Source organism: Calypte anna, chromosome 2 (genome assembly GCF_003957555.1).
Source record: "Calypte anna isolate BGI_N300 chromosome 2, bCalAnn1_v1.p, whole genome shotgun sequence".
NCBI lineage: Eukaryota > Metazoa > Chordata > Aves > Apodiformes > Trochilidae > Calypte > Calypte anna.
This window is the reverse complement of record NC_044245.1, coordinates 109,432,111-109,455,137: the sequence shown is the minus strand read 5'-3', so window position 1 is coordinate 109,455,137 and position 23,027 is coordinate 109,432,111. Positions and strand designations below refer to the sequence as shown.

General features: G+C 36.8%; 1 protein-coding gene across 2 annotated transcripts in view; it reads right to left on the bottom strand.

The window, feature by feature from the left end:
- Positions 1 to 979: 979 nt before the first annotated feature.
- The window catches only part of UBE2V2 (ubiquitin conjugating enzyme E2 V2), a 28,889-nt gene continuing 6,841 nt past the window's right edge, over positions 980 to 23,027 (bottom strand). The window contains exons 2-4 of one of the 2 annotated variants that reach the window (XM_008497567.2): positions 11,479 to 11,624; positions 8,071 to 8,196; positions 980 to 1,857 (exon numbers count right to left, since the gene is read on the bottom strand). In XM_008497567.2, the coding sequence (XP_008495789.1) occupies positions 1,711 to 1,857; positions 8,071 to 8,196; positions 11,479 to 11,624 (419 nt within the window). In that variant the 3' untranslated portion in view covers positions 980 to 1,710. Of the gene's footprint in view, positions 1,858 to 5,224; positions 5,451 to 8,070; positions 8,197 to 11,478; positions 11,625 to 23,027 lie in introns of those variants that run through there. The other variant, XM_030445338.1, reaches the window with a different exon arrangement.

Here is a 23,027-nt window from a genome sequence, read left to right as displayed (position 1 = left end):
TCTTTACATCAGAAATAGGCAAAGGCATATCAAAGAAAGTTACCTGTCTGTTGATGGCTTTTGGTTTTATTTCAATTTTTCAAAAGAACCACTAAATAAATTTTGAATGCAAATATCTGATTGGCTCCCAATGGTACAAGTTCTTACCAAAAGGAACAAAGGCTTGATTTTTCCAAGGACAGAGAGCAGGAGCAGGGAAAAAAGGTCTAAGTTCCAAAAGCACAGCATTATCTACGTTCTTATGAGAAATCAGTGACAGAGCTAAAAATCAAGTGTTCCCACTAGACATGATACATTGAAAAAACAGACTAACAACTGCAGGAGAAGCAGAAAGCTAGCTATGAAAACAGTGATGTTATGGCATATGATACATGGAATGCAAATGGAAATATGATCATCTGTATTACAGGTGCATTTTTTATTGAAGTTTCTTTTTGTGTGTTCCAGCAAAGGCAGAAGCGGAACAGATAAGAAAAAAAGAAACAAAACATAAAAGAGGAAAATATGCAAGAGAGCAAGAATCACGACAGCAACTGCAAAAGCAAGACAAAGGACTGAGAAGTAGGACAGACTTCAGCAATGTGGTCCGAAAAATGCTCAGAGGTCAACTAAGTGAAGTGAAAATAATGCTCATTTCTCAAAAGAATCTGGAGGGGAGGTAGAAGGGAGGGGGGTTGGCAAGGTTTTTTTGGTTTTATTTTGGAATTAGTTTGGAGGGGTTGTTTATATATATAAACCTTAAAAAAATAATAAAATCAAACACAGTGCAAGCCTGTCTAAAGAAGTGGAACTACAGATGACAGATTACTCCTCTGCAACAAATGAAATATCTTGATCTCTCAAATAAACTGAGCATATAAAAGTGTTAAGAATAAAAGGTGCATGTAAAACCAGCAGCAATATTATGTTTGGCTTTCCACTACTTCTGCAAGTTACTGTACATAAATTACATCACTCTTATAGAAATGGCACAGCCTCAGACACTTTCCACATTTTATTTACATTTTAAGACTAACTTTAATCTCAATCACATATCCATACATTTCCTTTGTTTCACTAAAACTTAAATGCATGGTTTATTAGAACAAAGACTGTAAACAAATATTTGCCATGTCCGATACATGTAACACACAGGAGCTGCTTAACAGAAATCAATCCCCCCATTTTATAAATACAGGTATCAAAACAATCCTGAACATACTTTGTGACACTACTAGTAGTCGGCACCCACACCCTTGCAAAATTAAACAAGATGAGCAATGGTATTTCACTGTACCTGCTACTTTAAAACAAATTTACCTGCAGCTCTTTTACTAAGCAAGATGGATAAAGCATGCCATTTATATTTTGCCTTCTCAAGAGATAATTTTCAGAAACATGTATTATTCCACACCAATCTGACACTTCCCGTCATGCTTTCATCTTGTAAGACCTGAATTCCAATTTTAGGCTATTTCAGGCTTATGCTTAAATGACAGTGCCTCGATTAAAAAAAAATAAAATAAAAATAATTGTGCTGCCTTTTTCTCCCATAGTGCCTGAAAACATATTGGGCATACATATAATATATATATTCTTACAAATGTCCAGGTCATGTACACCAGCTGAAATTCTTTAATGTGTGGGTGTTTGCATTGTGAGATTTAATCAAGACATTAACATGAGTAGAAGGTTGTTGTTTTAAGACAGAAGTTTGAGAATCAGCTAAAATTAATTGTTGTAAGTTTGTCCCTCTGGAGGTTGTGGAAGCTTCATATTTTCTTTGGACATCATTAGACGTCTTAGCTCTTGAAGTACAACTTTAATGCTATAAGAATTTTGCCATTTTGCTAACACTGGTATGCTCCGTGCATCCACCTGGAAAAAGAAGAGGAAGTTGTAAGTTATGGTGAAATACAAAATATCTACATATTGACTCAACTGTTCTAAGCAAGAGTCTAAGCATTCTCTGACACTTTGACTGTGTCATAAAGTCCCTGTGGTTCATAAATTATTTTTTAAAAAACAATTATATACTTACACACAAGTATCTGCAATAAAATCCATGCAGGTGGACCCTTCCATCTGCACTGATACTGATACTATTATTAGTGAGAAGGAAAGGGGGCAGGGGGAGGATGAGATAAGGAAACCATTCACTCTAAAACCAGAGTTCTATCTTGTAAAATTCAAAACAAGTTACTAAATCAACCCCAAAAAGTAATCATTTTCATTATGCCAAAATATACATCTCGGGTTCCCTCAGTTCTTTTAAAGAACCTGCCACACAAGAGTCCATGGGATACATTTCTAGAGGAAAAATTCCTTTGTTTTTCCACTGGTAGGGGTATCATTAGGGATTTCTTTCACATTGATACTTCACAGTGCTTCTGATCCATCAAGAGTCACTACATAGACTGAGAAACGGCTTGAAATACTGAAAAAACCCATCCACAATGTATGGACACTCCTCAGTTCTTTGCATCCTTCTTACAGTAAGTCACCTTATGGAGCTGTGAAGATTACTGTACATCACTTACCAATTTGAATATGAACTGAAAGGAAAGGACAGGGGACTTCTCCTATGCGTTTATTAAACCTGTGGGACAATTTACACAATTATATTATAACAGGGAGGTTTCCATGGGAAAGTCAGCAATTGAAAGTCAGCTTGGGGATTCTTCTGGCAGCTGGTAAGTCCTGGCCACCTAGCCCCTGCAAGATGACAGAGGGGCCAACAGCTCTGGAGCTGCAAAGCAGCCCACCAGTGGTAACAGGGGTATATTGCACACTGCTGAATTCCACTGGCAGAGTAGCACATGCAGCTCACACAGCTGTAAAAGCAGTGGAAAACACTGCTTTACGATTTAGGCAGCATGAAACATCAGGAAGTTTCTTATCCCATAGTAATTAGGGCAAACTGAAAGAAAAAACAACACTGGAATCAGAAATAACAATGTTAACCCTGATACTTTATTTCTGGATTGTTTGAAGTGAGGCTGTCTATTTCCAGAACACCAGAGGAGACTAAACTAAAACTGAGGCCAAGGTTTAAAGACATACTGGGGCCCAGGCAGCAATATTTCCACACGAAACTTATGCTTCCTCTCACTAGACACCTGTTCCTTTAACAGTACTACTACTTCCTATCAACTCAGATGAATGTGAAGCTACCTTCTGACCTGAACCAACAGAACCCACCTAGTTTAACAAAAAAAAAAAACCAAAAAAAAAAAACCAAAAAAAAAAACCACAAACAAGCAAAAAAACAAAACACCAAAAACAACATCTTTGGAAAGAAGTGCGCAAGCAGAATCCCTGATCCAATTCACAGCTCAGCATTATAAGCATTACAGTTCAGATAAAAAATGTTTTGCTTACACTCAGGAACCTTTTTAAAGTCTGTAGAGCTGCCAAAGACAGTGCATCATCAAACCACAATATTGAAGGCTGTCATATTACTTAATAATTATTGTAAAGACTATGAATTAGGAAGAAAAAGAGCACCAAAAGGAAAGCTCCATTATGCCGCAAGCTCATACCAGTTTAAATACAGGAGTTATGAGCTAATACATAGAATCACAGAATCATTAAGGTTGGAAAAGACTTTCAAGATCATCAAGAACAGCCATCCACCCACCACCAACAGCCAAATAAACATGGTAGTACATTCACACATTTTTTGAACCTAACATCAGGCATCACTGCAATTTCCGGACTGCTAGTATTTTTTAAAGGGGTATTTGGTTTAATATGCTAAATAAAAGAGGCAGTATCAGAGCAGAATAAGACTTGAAACTGGAAGACAGGTTCTCTTTTCTTAAAAAGCTGACTGTTAGATAAAAACACAAGCAAGAGGTACCTAGTTCTTACACATCTCTTCCTCTCCAATCCTTCTAGCTAAGATTAAAGGACACTCCAGAGCCACTATCCAACAAGCTGGACCCAGCAAACTAGGAACGACATGAATTTATTTTGAAATTAGAAAAGCAAATGTAATACTACTCAATACTCTTCTCTCTACAAAAAATGCATGAGACCACCATATTTCTTTATAGAAAGAAGAAAGACTTGAAGGTGGTTAAGTATCACAGGAACAGAAGAAACAAGGGCTCAGATTAGGTTTAGATTTTGGTAGCTTGGCGAAAAAAACAAATGTAATTATCTGTTAAATAAATACTGGGTTAAAGAAATAAAAAATGGAAAGGCAATTGCTCTGGTGCTCCCCAAGTGAATGTCTTCAGCCTGGACATTCTGTTTGCATACAGCCTTCCCTTTTCCTTGCTTCTCCTCACCAGTGCCTCTGTAGGTTCTCCCAAGTCTGCAGATCTATCTCAACTACAGCAAGTAGCAGCCAGTCACCAGTGCTGTTCAAAAAACACAGATCTACATCCGCAAACTGTAGTGAAATACAAGACCTGGCCATTTATAAGTAAGGCCCTTCAGCTCTTCTTTCTTTGCTAGGGATTTGTAGCAACAAACTCACAGCCCATAAACTCTGTTTTAACAATGTTATTAATGTTTTCTGAGCAAAGACTGCTGAACATGATATTTTCCTTGCTGCTTATCTCCAAGTCTCTTTTCTGCAAGTCAACAGCTTTTTTTCACGACATCTTACAGCAGTAATGATTTTGGCTCAGGTACTGTTTTCTGCATTGCAGAATTTTTTTCCCAAGTTAGTGCACAATAAATTCACTTCTTGAAGAACAACGATAAGGTATTTGGAAGAATGACACAAACTGTGTCCAAATCACACAAAAGCATTAGGTAATATTCAAGCACACATCCTGGGACAGAGAAGGAAAAATTCCAAGGTCACATAAAAGCTAATAATGAATGCTGAAAACTGTTACCTGAAGACTTACTTTATTCTGGGGCTACACCACAGCAAACTTTCAATAATAGCAAGAAAAGCAATATGCATATTTTTTTCTAAATAATTGACATTTAAAATAATTTTACACAATGTTGCAAAGTATTCAGGGTTTTTTTTATATTCCCAATATCTTAACTTCAAGAAACAGCAAAATGCTTAGTCTACAATAAACATACTCAAAGCTGTAACTGGACAACAGTTTATAGATTTATAGATGACAGCCCCAAGTGAGTTTAAAGGAAACAAATACTTGCAGCTCTAAATAGCATTTAAATGAACAGAAGTGATTACAAAGCCTGCAAAACAGACTGCTGAAGAGCACTCTCACAAATGCAAAAATCAGAAATTCTCAAAAGACCACAGGAAAATAACTAGCACAACAGAATGAAACTGGTGTTTTATCAATACAGGATATAGAAGCCTCCAAAAGAAAAGACCTCACAGTACTAAGAATTATAATTTTAGAACAATTTTACAACAGTGATGCCATTAGAACATAAAAGCATTTTGTCAAGCTCCACATAAGTACTTGGATTAGCTTTCCTGAGCTTAGTCCCATAATTCTGTATCCAAGCACAGTAGCTCCATAGGCAAACTGAAAAGCAGAAAAACCCCACAAAAACTAACTTGCAGATAAGAAAAGCAAGGATATCTAAGAGGGTGACTCAGGGTAATTAAGTGTAGTCTTCTTTAATAAAATACTCCTGAAGTATCCCTCTTCTTTCCTGCACTAAATTTATGAAACAGCAATTCTGGAATGCCTGAAGTTATGCAGCTGATGGGAAAGTTACTTACAGGCATAACTCCTCTCAGAATAAAAATGTCAATGAAATTCTAATTACAGATAAATTCACACTTTCATGCCAAGCATAGGGACTTTTAAGTCAAGAATGTTGATAACCACTGCTAAGAAGGCAATTGCTAACTGGCTTCCTCAGACTACCCTCAACTCTAGTTCATACCCATCTCCTCCTCCCTCCTCCCCCCTCCACATTCCAACTCAACAGAAATTACCACCCCTTGAACTTATGCTAAGGTCTCTACTTTTCTACTTTTCCCCAGGGGTTAACTGGTACACAGCTCTTCTAAAGTGTTCCTAAACAAGGTTACAAATTTTTTGAGTAGTATGATAACACTGCTATGACACACACTTTCAGCTGCTGTTTGTCTTGGGTTTCTTTTCTGTAAGTCAACAACTTTTTCAACTTCAAGCAATGTGATCAAAAGCTGGCCATGTGTGCAGAAACAGGGACAGCAGAGTTTGTCTGAAGATGAAACCCTGTCATCCATTCAAAGAATGCAGCAAACCTCTTATGATCTATTGCATGAAAGGTGATCAGAACATGTCAGAACATCTTGGAAGAAAAACAAAGGAACTAAAATAGGAGGCAGCAATGTCAACTGTTCCAGGGATGCTGAAGGTGCCTCCAGTTTATCTGACACATTTGGCACAACTCTAGTGAGCACAATGGCAAAATAAGCTAAAAAGCAAAATACAGGGACAATAGGCACATTAGAAATTAATAAGTTTTAAATTTGTTGGTTTTGAAAATTGTTTTCATTTCAAATACAATCGTCCTATTCAAATCTGTTGAAAAATAGCAAATCCTTCATAAGATACACTAGTTAACAGAACTAGGAGGGGGAAAATTAATTAGGGTTCTGTATAAACTTATAAACTTATTAAAACTCAGTTTTCCTGCAGTGATGACTGGATGTTAACAGTGCTTTTCAAACCACCAGAAGGATTTCCTGTCACAGTATTAACCCCACTCCTCAGCAAGCTTTTCCAAACAAAAACTCAGAGTGACAGTTGGCTAAACATGAGCCTTCAGGCTCTGCAAGTCTGAGATTCTGCTTCGGAAACCAACATCCATATTGTCAGGCATGTGCTGATGAAGCAACAAGGGCATAGCTCTTTACTGATCCAGAATAATACATGTTACCAGGGAGACGTATGAAAAGAATATTATAAACATAACCTCTAGTCCATCACAACCTCTTAATAAACACACACTTAGGGCACAAAGCACAGTTGTGATGAAAGGCAACAGCTTGGTGGTACATAGCAATTTTAATAAAATTTTAGGTAAAGTTGTTGGCTATATGAGAAGTACTTTCAAATTAATTTTAAATCATTTCTAAAGTATTAGTGCACTGGCTTCGGATGAACAACCAATACACTATCCTACCACCTGTAACAGCTCATACAAACCCCTAAGAATCTCCCTCTCCTCTAAAGATTTGACATGCATAAGCTTTGCATTTTGTTACGGTTAATTACACAGCTGCAAGTCCACTTTTCTTTTAAATCTTGCAAAGTATTTAAAATATAAAGATGCTCTCCAACTCATTACTCATGACATAGTACCTTAACCAACTTTTCAGTCATTAGAGACAAACAGACACAGACAAATGTGATACTTTATTTCCTTCTGACATACACCACTGTAAATGCAAGACAGCTCACATGTCTTTCCACTGAGCAATGGGGTACCTCAGATTACTTCATTATTCTCTAGGTAATTTAGTCCTGTGAAGTAAAAACTTGTTTGAGCTGCTGCCATTGCTCATGTACATGAATGCATTTCTCAGTGCAGGATCAGTGAAAGTAACTTATTACAAACTTATCTTTAAAATGAAAGCGATTACTAAGATCTGTATCAAAAGACCTTAAGACTGAGCTCAGAGTCACCTTAGATTTGAATAAACCCATTATAAAGAAAAAAAAAAAAAAAAGTTGAAATAAACTAGTTCATTACAGGCAAGTTACTACTCCTGAGTCAGATTCAGCATGAATAAACTCCATTTCTAATTAGTGGAAACATCAGATAGCTTGTACTACTCCTGTTACAGTACAAATCTAATTTGCTTTTATGAGAGTACTACAGGGGAAATACCTACACATGGCTTATAAACTGGTTTTTTTTTTTTCCTTTTCAAAACTAAAACCTTCAGCTTCAAAGAAACAACTTTTTCGATACTATGAATTTTTATCTCATTGTTAAGCCACTAAGAACTACCAACATGTTGTAAATACCTAGTACTGTAAATTTTTAGTAGTGGGCAACCAAAATTTAATTTAAACAAAATCCTTATATTGCAGAATTTAAATATGAAAGCTACATCCAACATGCATATTCCTCACCTGGGTTTTCCCCAGAAGTAATTTATGTACGATTAACAATAAGGTTGATCTTACCATTTCAACTTACCATTCCATTGGAATTATTTATTCCATTCATATTAATTTTAGTTACAAATCTAATTGTAGGAGGTGCTTCTGGATATTTAGGTCCACACTCTACTTTCAGACTGTATATTCTGTTTTCATAGTTTGTCTAGAAAGGAAAAAGACAGACTAATGCATCTTAACGAAAACTAAATATTAATTTAAAAAACCCTACAAAACAAAGGTAAGAGCAATGAAGATGATGAAGCATGAAATTATTTTAAATCTTTTATTATTATATACCAGTTGATGGTCTTGAATTACCAACTGATATTCCACTGTTTTGGTTATATTGATTACTTGAAGAGTATGTATAAATTACACTACTTACTGACTACCAGGATACAGTTCTTTTTTTAATTCAAGTTTACTCTTACCCCTCCTACCCACGTGCATTCTCAAAACAGCTTTGGCACAGTAGGGGGCAGAGAGAAAATAAATAATCATAAGGGAAATTACTGCTGTCCCCTGTAAAAAATAGCTAACACTGGGAAAAAAAATGGAAAATGGGGAAAAAATGGAAAATGGGAAAAAAATGGGAAATGGGGAAAAAAATGGGAAATGGGGAAAAAAATGGGAAATGGGGAAAAAATGGGAAATGGGGAAAAAATGGGAAATGGGGGAAAAAATGGAAATGGGGGGAAAAATGGGAAATGGGGGAAAAATGGGAAATGGGGGAAAAATGGGAAATGGGGAAAGACAAAGATGCCAGTAACCCAACAGTTAAGACACAAAAAATATGAAAATAGTATTTGCAAAAAAACATATCCTTGAAGTAATTAACACTCCACAAGATACCTAAACTTCCACAGATGAGGACTGATTGGTTTACTAGAAGAATTATAAACTCTGGGCAGTAAAGTGACAGCTAGTTAGCAGAAGACATCACTCCAAAGTGACCATGGAAGAGATCATTCTAAGTGCAAGTGTATTCTGAGAAAGTCCAATTAGAAGAGAACATGGTTTTATCTTTAATCTTGTCAAGTAGGCCATGCATAATAAAAAGTGTCAGGGGCTCTGCTGGTCACTGATGTGCATGCTTCTGCTCCAGAAGGAAGGTAAACCCAGTTTCTACACCTGCCTTTCCACTGGCACAACAGTTACAACTAAAATGAACCCAAAGCAGTGACATGCCTCAGACCTTCCTGGAAATACCACCTTTAAGCTGTTCTGCAGCAGCCAGCTGTTACTCTTTCCAAGCAGAGGTATCAACAGCAGCCAAGTTATCAAATGACATCCCACTCTGTGGTCAGCTGAAAGGCAGAGTGGAAATTTGACTACTGAAGAATCCTAACTATGTCCTATAATCTTGAGATGCCACAGAGACCAAGGTGCAAGTGGGCCAGAAAGAAACAAGACAAAGCAGAACACCCTTTGTCAGAAATTATTCTTTCCCACTAACAGCTGAAGGACCAATAAAAATAATCTCATCCTGCTACAGTTAATAGCTTCTACTGCAGGAAGAAAACACAGAAACACAAGTTTTCATTATTCACTCAGATAAAACGACTTAGCTCCCCAGGGAGGAATGCCATCAGTTAAATTTACATACACTGCTTACAACTGAAAAATCCTAAGAATGGAAACTCATTCTCATTCCCTTATTCCTATCTAAGTGGCTTTTGATTTTTGCTGTTTTTCAAGTCATTGTTTTACTGCAAGCCAAGCGTCCCAGGCTAGATCCTAAAAAAGCATGGAAAAAAACCTCCCTACATTTTTGGGAGGCTCTGACAAATGTTTCCTTTAATCAGAATGTTTTCCTACTCCACAGTGTTTCACCCTTCCAATGAAGCAAGAAAAAAAACTGATGAGCACTTTTTGCAGGCCCAAGAGAAGCCTCATATTTGAAGAAATTCATGTTGACAGTATCAGCAACTTCCTCTGTGCTCTAACTGCACACTGTCTATGTAAATCAACTGATTCCTAAAACATGTATCACACACAAACTGGATATGCAAATCTTGTCATCAAAGTACCACCACTGGCTTGGCACCTGCTGGCTTTTACTTTCTACAGTCACTATGTACTGTAAGTCATTCTATCAGCAAGACTGCATGTCCTGGAAATGGCCAAAATACTACCTGCAGGCCCTCTTTCATAAAGAAAATAAGATGACAACGAGAGAAACTGGACCAACATTAAAATTGCATTCCAGGCTGGTTTGTATTGCTGCTATTTTGTGGGGCTCCCTTCAAAGATGGAGTTTACATCAGGTTGACCCAGAAACCACTCAAGACAGGTGGGTGTTTAGAGTCAGGGAGACACTACTTTAGTTAGCTCCATATTGCAAGCTCTTTTCAAAACTCATGCAATTCCAAACTTGCAAAGACTCTGGCTGCACAGAAGCTAGGACCCAAAGGATACCATAATTATGCTTGTCTTTTAAATTGGTCCTCTCTCTGAAAAGCATCTGGATCTTAGCAGCTCAGTGCTATTACACAGATGTTCAAAATACATCTGCTACAGGACACAACCAACTGACTTCCAAAAGGAGCTTGAAGTATGCTGCATCTAACTCTGGGACTATGCTATTCTGGAAGACATTATCTTCACTGAAGCCAATACCTTATCTCACCTATTGTCTTGGATAGTTCTTCCAATAAGCCCTGCATGTCTGAAGCACACACAAGATCACAACCCCATGTTAGCAGTGAAAGACATGTGCTAACTTAGAGCTATGTGAAGTATACCCAGTTAAAGTTATTATTTACAGAGTGATCTCTCCTATCATGCTGTAAACCACAGGAATGCCTGCACAAAAGTTACATGCCAAGTGAAGATGTGTCCCCTCATATATGATAAGGCTGATCCTCTGACACAAGAGGTGATTACTTGTCTTGCAAGATTTATCAGTCTAGATGATATTCTAAAGAACTAAAAAGGTTGGATGGATCTGAACTTTGTTTCTGTATTTTATCTCATTAGAAATAATTAAAAATTGCTCAGTCTTTAGGCACGAGTCAACTGAATTGCATAAACTACTATACTGAAAGACTGATAAAAGCTGTGAAATTTGAAAACATACTGTCAGTTTGCTAAAGAATGAAATCACTAGGAACATACAATAAACTGTGGAAAGACATTTACCCTGTTTACTGTACTGTCACTGTACACTTAAGTGCAGTAATGGTAGAAATACAGACTGTATTCCTCACTCAGTTATAGGTCTCAAATCACAACTGGCTGCAGAAACATATACTAGAGGAAACCAGACAGAAAGCACTAATGTGTCATGAAGGGATGAATTCTAACAGGAATATACACTGTTTCTACAACTTTATACATTCCATTTTAACAAAGTCCTTTACACTATATAAAATTAACTTTTTTGCATTTTGTATTTTTTATTGCCTACAAAATCAAGAAAAACATTTTAATTCATCACACTTACCCTTGGTGGCCCAATAATCATTCCTGTCCATCTGGTCAGTGTCATATCTTCATCATCTTCAAGGCCCCAGCTTACTGTACCATCACCTACTCCCTTCTGCCCTTCTTCAAGCTCTTCCAACAAGCGAAAATTACGAGGTACTTTAACTAGAAAAAAGGGAAGAAAATCCAATTAATACTGCCCACACTAAGGGAAAGGCAATTTCATTGCTTTCATATGTTATGCACTAGCAATTGATGAATATTTCAAAGATAAATAAATATTTTCTTCTGAATTTATTTAGCATTCAAATTGCTTTGAAGCAACTAACCACTTCATTGGAAGCTAGTAACTATCAAGTGATAGAAATGCAAACTATAGAAGAAAAAATACCAGAGGTATCTTTCATCTGAGACAGCCTAATTCAGGTGCTCGTTCCCAAACACAGTACTGTTTAGAACCAATACATTTCAAAATCATTTCAATATCTGTCAAGTTCTACTCAAACAGAATCCACATAAAAGATAGGCCAAATTCCCTCCAAAAATAAAGAATGCAACATTTAACACAAATCATCTTAATAAATATGAATTGTAAGATAGATTGAAACATTTTCACTTGTTTTCATTTGATTTAAAAAGCCCCAACACTTTAGTATCTGAACACAAACAAACAAACAAAAAATCAAGTCTTTTTAATCTAGTTGTTATTATTCCCTCTTAACAGAGGAAAAAAATAAGCAGAGAAACACTGATTAAGTTGTTAGATAACAACATCTTCACAACAGAATATGAAGATGTACTGCCTATAAAGAAAGCCAAGTAATTTTCCCATTCTGAATGATAATCACTGCATTTTTATTATCATACACGAAAACAGACAGATATTGATAGGTGGCAAACAAATGAATGTTTAATTGCTTTCCATCACGGAAGATAAAATGCTATTTCAGGACCAATGTAGGGAACAAAACTAATTAATACTTGTGTATGCAATCATGGTATGCTTTCACTGTTAAATAAAATATGCATAATGATGTAGTTGTAATATTACAATACAGTAAAACGTCAATAGCTACTTAGAACTGTTATTATTTCTTATAGCTACTTACAACTATAGTATTCTTCATTATTTTTACCAGAAATCCTTTCTTGCACTGGAAAAATTCAAGTACCCTATGATATTAAAATTCTGGGGTACTTACAAATTTATTAGAATCACAGAATCATCAAGGTTGGAAAAGACTTATAAGACTGAGTCCAACCATCCACCCTACAACCCCTAACCATTAAACCATTCACTGTAGCTCTTCATCTACCCATCTTTTGAACACCTCCAGAGATGGTGCCCCCACCACCTCCCTGGCAGCCTGTTCCAATGCCTCACCACTCTTTCTGTGAAGAAGTTTTTCCTAATATCTAACCTGAACCTACCTTGTTGGAGCTTTACTCCATTTCCTCTTGGCCTATCAATGGTCACCAGAGAGAAGAGTCCAGCATCTGCCTCACCACCACCTCCTTTCAGGCAGTTGTAGAGAGCAACGAGGCCTCCCCTCAGCCTCCTCTTCTCCAAGCTGAACAGCCCAGTTCAGTTCCCTCAGTCTCTCCTCACAAGCCCTGTTGTCCAGATCCCAAATCAGTTTGGTTGCCCTTCTCTGCACCCTCCCCAGCATCTCAATGTCCTTCTTGTACTGCAGTGCCCCGAACTCCACACAGTACTCAAGGTGCCTCACTAAGGCAGAGTATAGGGGCAGATCCCCTCTCCCTGGTCCTGCTGGCCACGCTGTTCCTGATACAGGCCAGGATGGAGTTGGCTTTCTTGGCCACCTGGGCACACTGCTGGCTCATGTTCAGCAAGTTGTGGATCAACACCCCTGGGTCTGCTGGGCAGCTCTCTAGCCACTCTTCTCCAAGCATGCAGCACTGCTGGGGGTTGTTGTGGCTGAAATGCAAGACCCAACATTTGGCCCTACTGAAACTCATGCAGTTGGCCCCAGACCATGGATTGACAGAGCAGGTCCCGCTGCAGAGCCTCTCTACCTTCAGGCACATCAACACTTCCACCCAACTTAGAGCAAATTTACTGAGAGTACACTCCATCCCTTCATCCAAATCATCAACAAAGATGTTAAACAGGAGTGGTCCCATCACCCAGACCTGTGGAAGACCCCCTGTGACTGGCTGCCAGCTGGATTTAACTCCATTCAGAACAACTCTCTGGACCCGGCCATCCAACCAGTTTTTTATCCAGCAGAGCACATGCACTTCCAAGCCACAAGAAAGGAATACATCCTATGCAAGTTTGAAAAAGATGGGGGTCAAAGAAAGTGTTTTCCTTATCAGTTAGTCATTGGGATTTCAAGTTTTACATTACCCTGGTTTCTATTCCAAGTGGTCTCTATGCAAAAAGTTAAGAACAATAGTATGCAGTATGATGATTTAGTCAATACATATGCAAGTAGACCAGTATAGACAAACACGTCCTTTCAGAAAGTACTGAAATAAAGCATTTTCCAGAGTTACAGTTTCTTCTAAACTGTATTTAAAACATTTTTTTTTTTTTTAAGTAACACAGACTAGGGAGCAACTTCTAGAAATTACAGAAATTGTCTCCCAGTTCTCCAAATTCCCAGAAAAAAAAAAGCATTAAGAGGTAAGCATTAAGCATCAGGATAGTGCAAGGCAATTAAGCCACTTGTATGGCTTCACCTTCCTTCCTGCATTGGTACTACCACTCACCTGAACCCATAATAAGCTACTTCAGCTTGCTAACTGAGCAGAAAATTACACCCTTTAGTTAGCCCTGATAGCTTAACAAGCCAGCCCAGTGCACAGAGAGATCTGACAAGTACCAGCACAAAATTGCTGCCATGGCAGCAAAAATTACAATAACCTCTATGTAAAAACATGTTTTAATGGAACTGAACTACTCTGGAAGCTTATTCTCACAGGGAAGAGTTCATGTACCTGAAAGTACTGGCACAGTGCATCAAGGAGTAGATAATGTCCCAATACTTTAGCATAGATGCTTTTTAAAAGCTTCACTGAAATTAATTTGCCCATTCCTCTGGTCCCATTCTGACTTGTTATTAACATTAGATCTGTACCTTCACCTATATAATTCAGACTAGTTATTAGAATTCAGAGTCATGTTTCTATCACAGTACAAAGCACAAGGTTTTTTATTTTTGCTTTAGATTCATACATGCTCTGGAATGGTATCTACCAGCAGAAGTTTATTGTTAACATTAAAAAACCCCAAAACTAAATAAGGCATCAGAATAAACTTCCACTAAACCTCTTGGTTTGTATCACATGACTGAACAGCTTCTGATTGGTACATGGAGGTTCAAATAAATAAAAAAACCCCACAGACAACTCCTATCCCCAAAACCCAGGTACCTTAGCATCCTGTCATTATCTTTGACTTCTTCAGTGCCTTAAAACCTGCATTTCTCAGAATTCTTGCTCTGAGTACAGAACTCTGAATTTACAGTTTACCTCTTAATTAAGCACATAAAATATGGCAGCAAACAGGCTTTACATTTATTTCTGATCATTTGCTATCATCTTTCTTCTCACCTGCCAGGGGAAGAGGTTCCATGTCTTCTCCTAAAACTCTTGCTCTTGCACTAATAAGGCTGTCGATTAGCCAAACTGGCACACTAAACCATCAAAAAGCCCTTCTTCCATTAGGTAAAAATCAAATCCAACCAATTAAACAACTGAATTGACTCAGGAAGAAAGATCAACAGATGTCAGAGCTGACTGCTCTGTCTTTCAGTGCCTTCCTTTGGAAAACCATGGTTGTCAGGATAAGGGAGCTTTTTGTGGCAAAAAGCCATCAGACTGGCTCAACTCTATCATAAAATTGTACTCAGTACACAAAACTGTAGGACATGACAGTAACTAGAAAATAACAACCCCTTTTGAGAGGCTGTCCTGTGTTCACCACATTTTTTCCACCAAACTGTCTGTTCTCACTGGTTCCCCTAAGTGCCCAAGGGGGGGCAGTGAAGGATTTGGGAAACGTCCAGAACCTCTCCAGTCAGTAATTTAGATTTGCTCTGAAAAGAGATAAAAACATGTGACAGCAAAGCTCCCAATACTCACATTCCTATCAGGCCAAAAAGTATTTAGCAAAACACTCTGGAGTAAAAAATAAGAGTCAAAACACCTCATGTTTAAAAAAAACAACCCAAAACCAACCAAACAACTGAAAAAAAAAAATCCCACAGGGCCCTACTGAGATTCCAACACATTAAAAAACTCTCAGAAAAAAACATTAGTTCACAACTAAAACTGGACTAAAAATATATTAAAACGAATTTCCTCTTAGAAAGGAACAACATTTGGATTGTGGTCAACAGAAATCATTGTATAATTTAAGAAAACGCCACTATTTCATAAGAACACTTCTATATTTAAGGTACTTCATTCACTTTCACAGAGATATACTATTATTTTATTTCTGAGTTCACAGGAAATGCACTTTTTATGCAAATCTATATTTCAGACTTGGACAACAAACTCTCCCACCCACTTTCCAAAGAGAGACCCTGATTTGTGAACTGATATCAGCTGGTCAGAGCAACAAGCTGTGCATATCTTAATTATAAAGGTCTATTAGAACTTGATGCAACAAAGGAGTACAGTTCACTATTTCCTAGCTTGAAAAAAAGACCAAAACCACCCAAAGAACCCACAACCCAAAGAAGTCCAGTAACCTGCTTCTATGTCCCTAGAGTATATGATTAATGTTTTATCCTTAATACTTCAAACTTGAAGTCACTATTGAATGTTTTATTAGAAAACAATTGTTGATAGATTTCTGGCAAGTGACATGGAATGCTTTAAAAATTAACACAGTGGGTAAAAAATATATACCCTTAGCTTTACAATTATAGTTTTAGAAACTACCAGCAAAATGAACTTAAGTCCTAATGCTGTCCTAAGTATCCACTCACACACCTGTACAGATCTACATAGCTGGAAACACAGAATACATGTACAAGTTTGTGGCTTACTTCCAGTGAAACAACAGCAAGAAATCCTAGTCTAAAAAGACCACATAATGATGGTCTGGATCTTTTGGAAATTAAGTTTGTGCCCAGTGTAAAGTTAAACAACTCTTTTTCTTCTATTTCACATATTCCAAAAGCACAATCTAAATTTTATGTTAAATGGTTCACACAAAACTTGCAATTGTCTCTGAGCCAGACAACACAATTCATCAAACACTTGTTCAAAACTTTGAAATATTCCTCGAAGAAATCTAAAAAAGCAGCAATATTTCATTTACATAATTTGGACAATGAAACAACATCTTTTTTCCTAGTTTGCAGCTCATCAGCAATATGAAATTACAGAAACCACCTCCATTCTTCAACTGAGAACCAGAGCTCAGGTGTATGTATCTACTGGAAACAGTAGTGGCAATCAAACAAAGAAATGCCCTTTCACCACCATGGACCTGCCAAATATTGTTCTCTCCAATTTCACTTGCTGAGAGGACCACTACTCAGCTTCAGACAAGTGCAGATAGGTTGTTTTCACTCCACTGCACCCAGGACAACTACTTGCAGTGATGGACTAAGGGTCTCCATGTGAAAATACGGCTGGGTTCATCAATGTTAAAAAGCAAAAGCAGCCTCCCCCACAGCCTCTTTTTGGCTTACCTATAAATCTCACCTCACCATGGATTTTACTGACAAATACCTCCTGAACCCCCATTAACTGTACACAGGAACTGTCAAACAGTATTCACCAAGGTCTCACAAGAAGCTGAAGTAACATCTCTCACTTAAACAAGTAAACCAAACAACACCTACTCATGCTTACATACACCAGTAGTTTTCAGTTTACAGGTTTAATCATTAAGATCAGACTAGAGAAATTATTACCTACTAGAAATCCATTAGATTAAGAGTGAATTTAATACCTTGGAACTATGAGAAAAGAATATGAGCAAAATCAGTATATTAAGACTTAAGCAGGTGGGTCTCCTTTCATAGATACAAAGGTAGTTCACATTCTAAACCAGCACATTAACAGGAGCAAGTATACTATCCCACAGAACAAGTTAGAAAAGAAGAGCTATGATTTTATCCCTAACTACATAACCTGAAAAGAAACATCAGAAAACAAAAATAAAATGTATCTTCAATACCCTTTAGTAGAATCAGCAACTTCCACTGGAACTGCCTGGACACACCAGCTCTTGCTAGCATGTGAAGGCACACTTACACAGTCATAATGCCACATCATTTCCTAGTACAGAAATTAAACCAGCATCAGGGCAGAACACCCAATTGCACTGATGTCAAATTTGACAGAGCACAGTGCCTCCACTAAATCACATTTTTGAGGAATTCACATGGACACAATCCTTCAAATACAGTTGGCACTCCAAGCTCCATGAACACCAGATCATTCTTTGCCATATAAAAAAAGGCAAGAGTGGGATAATCTACACCCTACTTTTTTCCCTGCCACTTACAAAAGGGAGCTGTAACACTGATTTTTCATAATTATCTCCAAGCCTGAAGTGTGAGACTTTTGGTTACAGGCAAAAGTATTTTTGTAGGCATTATCTATTACGAGAAACTCCTGGCTTCAATCACTCCTCAAAGTTACATCTATACTAGAAAGCCTTCTACCATAGTTAAGCCAGCATACCCCGTACTTCCAACACACTCCCCAACACAGCTATAAAAACAGAACTTAATACAGACTCAAAAACAAGTTATATTAGCAAATTATTATATCACATTTAGTAAATTATACACAACACAGCTAGGATACTGTGAGGGATGCTATTCTTTCTGATTTAGATAGTTATGCTAGGAAAATCTGTAGTATAAACAATTCCGAATGCCTGTGTTATCTTTTGCCCACTGCCTTCAAGCTAAGGGAAACTGAAAAAATATTTATAGCTTGGTAACAAAAGGAAAAACTCTCATACCCCATTTAACAGCTTGAGGCTGGGAGAAAAACAAGTATTTTTTTAATGACAGGGAAGGGGGAGGGAGGGATGCCAGCCTTGCAAATTCTAAGGCATAATACAATTTCTCCTGGGGCAGGGAAGAATTAAAAAATCCTCAGAGAATCAAAAAAAAAAACAAAAAAAAAAAAAAAAACAACAACAACAACAAAAACAAACAAAAAACAAACAAAAAAAACCAAAAACAAACAAACAAAAAAAAACCACAAAACAAGAAACCAAACCAAACCAGGTCCCTTTCTGCATGAACAATTCAGAAGTCATTTCGTTGTGGATAAAATAAAGAAAAAAACAGAAATAATGTACTAACAAAAACAGCACACCACACACCCACAAAAATAACATAAAATAACCAAGCTTTAAATAGGCCCTGAAATAGGTGATAAAGAGGGGAAATACTAATAGTGTATGTGAAATCCTAACACATTCTACTCTGTCTGCAAAAGATATTAATATAGAATTAAATTTCTGGAAGACATTCTTCTTCAAAAAAAACTTTTATAAAAACATGATCTGTATTTTTATTTGCCAGTTACCCTGCTCATATCACATACTTTTTTGCTTAGAAAAATATTCTGTGAATACACACCAGGAACCTTCTATCAAGAATTATTACCAGGTTACCTGCAATTGCATCATAATTATCTGAGTTTCATCACAGTAACCTGGGTGCAAAAAAACAAGAAGTATTTCTAATAATCTGCCTATTAACAAAGTTAGACCTGGTATTTCTGTCTACAAAAGAATTCCATCACTACATCTTTCCTACTATTTTTCAGCAAATATGTCCCAAAAACAATGCTGGCAATAGAGTAATCTGAATTAATAGTTTTGAGATTAAAACAGGAAAGTACTAAGCTATCTTAAATGGTGAAGTGGAGGTATTTAGCAGCAATATGTGGTATTGATCAAGATGGTGAAGCAAGGTACTAAGGAAATCCACTATGTATGGATTAAACATTCATATAGTGCAAGTGTAGTATTTTCCAGACAAAAACTCCAGTCATCACTGATTTTGTCACATAAAACCAAATAAATGCATTTCTATCAATGATAACAGAACACAGAAGAAATTTATTTAAACCACTCAGTAGACAGATGACATAAAAAAAACAACTCATAACAGAGACCCAGTAAGCACTTTGTGCTTCCAAAATTAATCATGGGTAACCCCTCAAAAATAACAGTGATCCTGAATGCTTTCTTTGCCATTTTGCTAGTGTCTATAGCATGCACTCTGTGTGTCAGATTTATTGAACAATGGCAAAGCTCTAAACAGCCACAGGTTAAACCTGCAGACCCATGAAGACTGACCCAACTAAGCTTACCCACGACAGCTTTCCAGGAGAAGCTCAAGAAGAAAAACACATCTGACATAATCAGGTAAAAATCCATTTCCACATGTAAAATGAAACTATTAATCCCAAAAGAAACAGAGATTACTAACTTTAGCAATTAGTAAGAAAATGGGTAACTTTTCAAGCTCAAATAAGTAGGTGTACATTAACAGACACTTCCAGGGCAATTCACTATTTGTACATGTTACATGTTTATCATAATTTAGAGTCAGCTTTGCTACAATCTTAAACACCAGAAAAATGCCAAGTTGCAAGAATTAAAGAAATAGCCTTTACTCAACAAAGCTGGCAAGCACTGAATGGGCTATTCTGTTTCTTTGCAGGACTACAACTATAGATATTTCATATATGTATCTAAACATACATATATATAAGCATATATATTTTTTACATATACATGCGCATATATACCTGTATCTTTTATTTATACATATATACATGTATATATATGTATAACTATATTTGATTAAGTTGTTAAAAATAAATAAATGAAAGCACACAGGTTGGAAGACTTCAATAAGGAGGTACAATTCTAGGATCCACATTGAAGTTTAAGTACTCATTTCTTCAGCTCTTGGTTGCTTATTTTTTTGGTTTTTTACAAAGGTGCAAGACTTGTCAAGGAACGTTTCTGAGCAGGATTAAAAAAACAGACAGAGAGGTGTGCAAGTTAAACCTTCACTTTAAAACCTACCTTTTGGTTAAAGCCAACTAAAGTAGTATTCCTTTTCAGAATTACTTTGGTTACTATTTATTTCACCTAAGTGAAATCTTGTATTTGTTGGTATCTTAACAGAGACAGCTCAGACCTAAAGTAAGGCTGCATGAAAACAACTTCTACAGGAATGTCCTTTATATTTGAGTCTGGCCACAACCATAGACATTTTATAAACCACTTATATGAAGAAGGCAGCTAATAAGAAACCGTGTTAATACAGCAGAAACCTTGGTTCTTTATAGCAACCCACCATGCGTATTTTGGCTGAGAAGAAAAGGTCTGAAGGGGCGTGAGGGTATTTATGGGGTAGGGCACAAACACTAGTGTTTTAAAAAAAAAACAACAGATATTTCACTGAAGACAACATAGATTTAAAGAAGGGGTTTTTTTCCTTTTGTTTCATAACATGTATTGATTACTTTAAAATAAATTCAGTTATCTACGAGCAATAATTTAAAATTATAAAAACCTAAGTTCAGTGTTTGCATGTGGACCTGTTTTTAGTAGTAGTTCTAGTTGAACTGTGTTAGAATCTGCATTTAACACAATTTAAACTCCTCTAGCTCATACTTCAGGTTCAGATGCCAAATAGCATAAAGCAGGTCTTCAAAGGAAAACAGAAATTGCTTTACACTTGCATGTTTAGGGACAGGAAGACTACTACTAAGCTTGCAATATATGAACAATATTAAATTTTACTTAGTTTGAGGGGTGGGAAGGGAAGAAATTAATTTATATAGATCTAGGCATTAGTTGTTGAGATGTCATAAACACATACCTACTTATAAACACACTTTATAATGGTTTAAACCACAAATCTTGGTTCTGGACCAAGATCTCAGCATACCAAAACTGGATAAATAAACACTGGTTTATTCAATGTTTCAGTTGCTGTTGGTTTCACAAGAATAACTACACCTAGAACTTGAATTCTCCAGCAAAGTGAGCATTCCAAAGGTATAACTTCATCAGAAAAAAAAGTTTCTGCAATTTTAAGGTTTTATTAATTAACTTTTTAAGTGTGAGAAACTAATAGCTGAACCAATAGCTCCGTTGTCAAAGAATCTTCACCCAAGAAATCTTCCCTTTTCTCTTACACTGCCTCCTAGGTAACCAGAAGGAAGCAAATTAACTGCTCCTTGTAATTTTGAGTTCTACCAGTTCTGTTCCATAATTCATCAGATTATGTACTGAAGGCAGCCAAGTGGAAAGGACTCTTCTTGTGACGGTCAGCATACTCTAGGATGTTTAATTTTAATTCACTTCTAACCATGCTCATGGCCACTGGTCTTCCCTGCTCCACAGTCACCACTTTCCCCTTTCTCAGAAGAGAAGCAGACAGAAGAAGTGACTGCCATTACCTACATGATTCATCAGAGCTGCTCCACATGCTGGATCAGCATCCATTTCTCACAAATCCCAGCAAGTTCTTCCCATTCTACGCTACTTCTCCTTACCAAGCTTCATGCCTCAATGAAAACCTCCACTACCCACCTCCTGCAGTCCAACTTCCAAATGCCCTCTCCACAATCCTAATTTTTTTATGTAGCACCAATACCCTGAGCATCCTCAAGCTGCACAAAGTACAGCAATAAAGAAGCATGAAAAGCCACTATATGTATGTCAGTGAGCAGAAGTACTCAGAGTAGTTAAGGCTGGATATGTGCACACACTGAAGATAGTCCAAAGCTTATAGAAACAACTCAGCTTCTTTAGCAAAGATGCAACAGCAGTTAAAGTTTGACTCACTGCACCTTTGCATTTCCATTCAAGTACAATAATCTTGAGTACAGTTGCTGGCACAGAATTACAAATGGTGCTCATATAAATTGCACTAATGAAGAAGCTTGCTCCACTAGAGAGACAAATGTTGTACTACAAAACAGTGAAAGCATAAGCAAGCTCTTACTAAAAAGAAAGAAACAAACAAAAAAAGCCAAAAAAACCCTAAAACCCTGAAAAGCTCCCACACACAACAACTTTTAATTAAAATACCTCATCCTAAAAAACCTCAAAAAAGTTACCACGCCAATAGAAAACTACAGTATAAAACCCACTAAACCAGACTGCAGTTCTAAGATAAAATCAGAGTAAATTGCTCAAAACTAATTCTACAAACTTTCACTAATATTAATGACATAAATCTATCAGTATATATTATCAGATATATCTATATATCTTTTATATATTATATCTAAGTGCAAGGGTTTTTTTGCTATAAACCAGACTCTTTTTAGTTCAGTTTAGTTACACAGACACTGCGTATCCAGTTGTGCCTAACCATAATCCCAGGGGAACTAAAAAACTCATCAATTGACATACAAGTTGTTTCAGTGAAGAGTGGAAATACACAGCCTGACTACGACTGAAAAGTTAACTCTTCAAAGGCAACTGGTAAATAAAACACTGATGAAATATTAAATGGTTCAACCACCTTCCCAAATGTTTTAGTGTTTGAAGTGATAAAGTACAAAAAATTACACATTGTGACA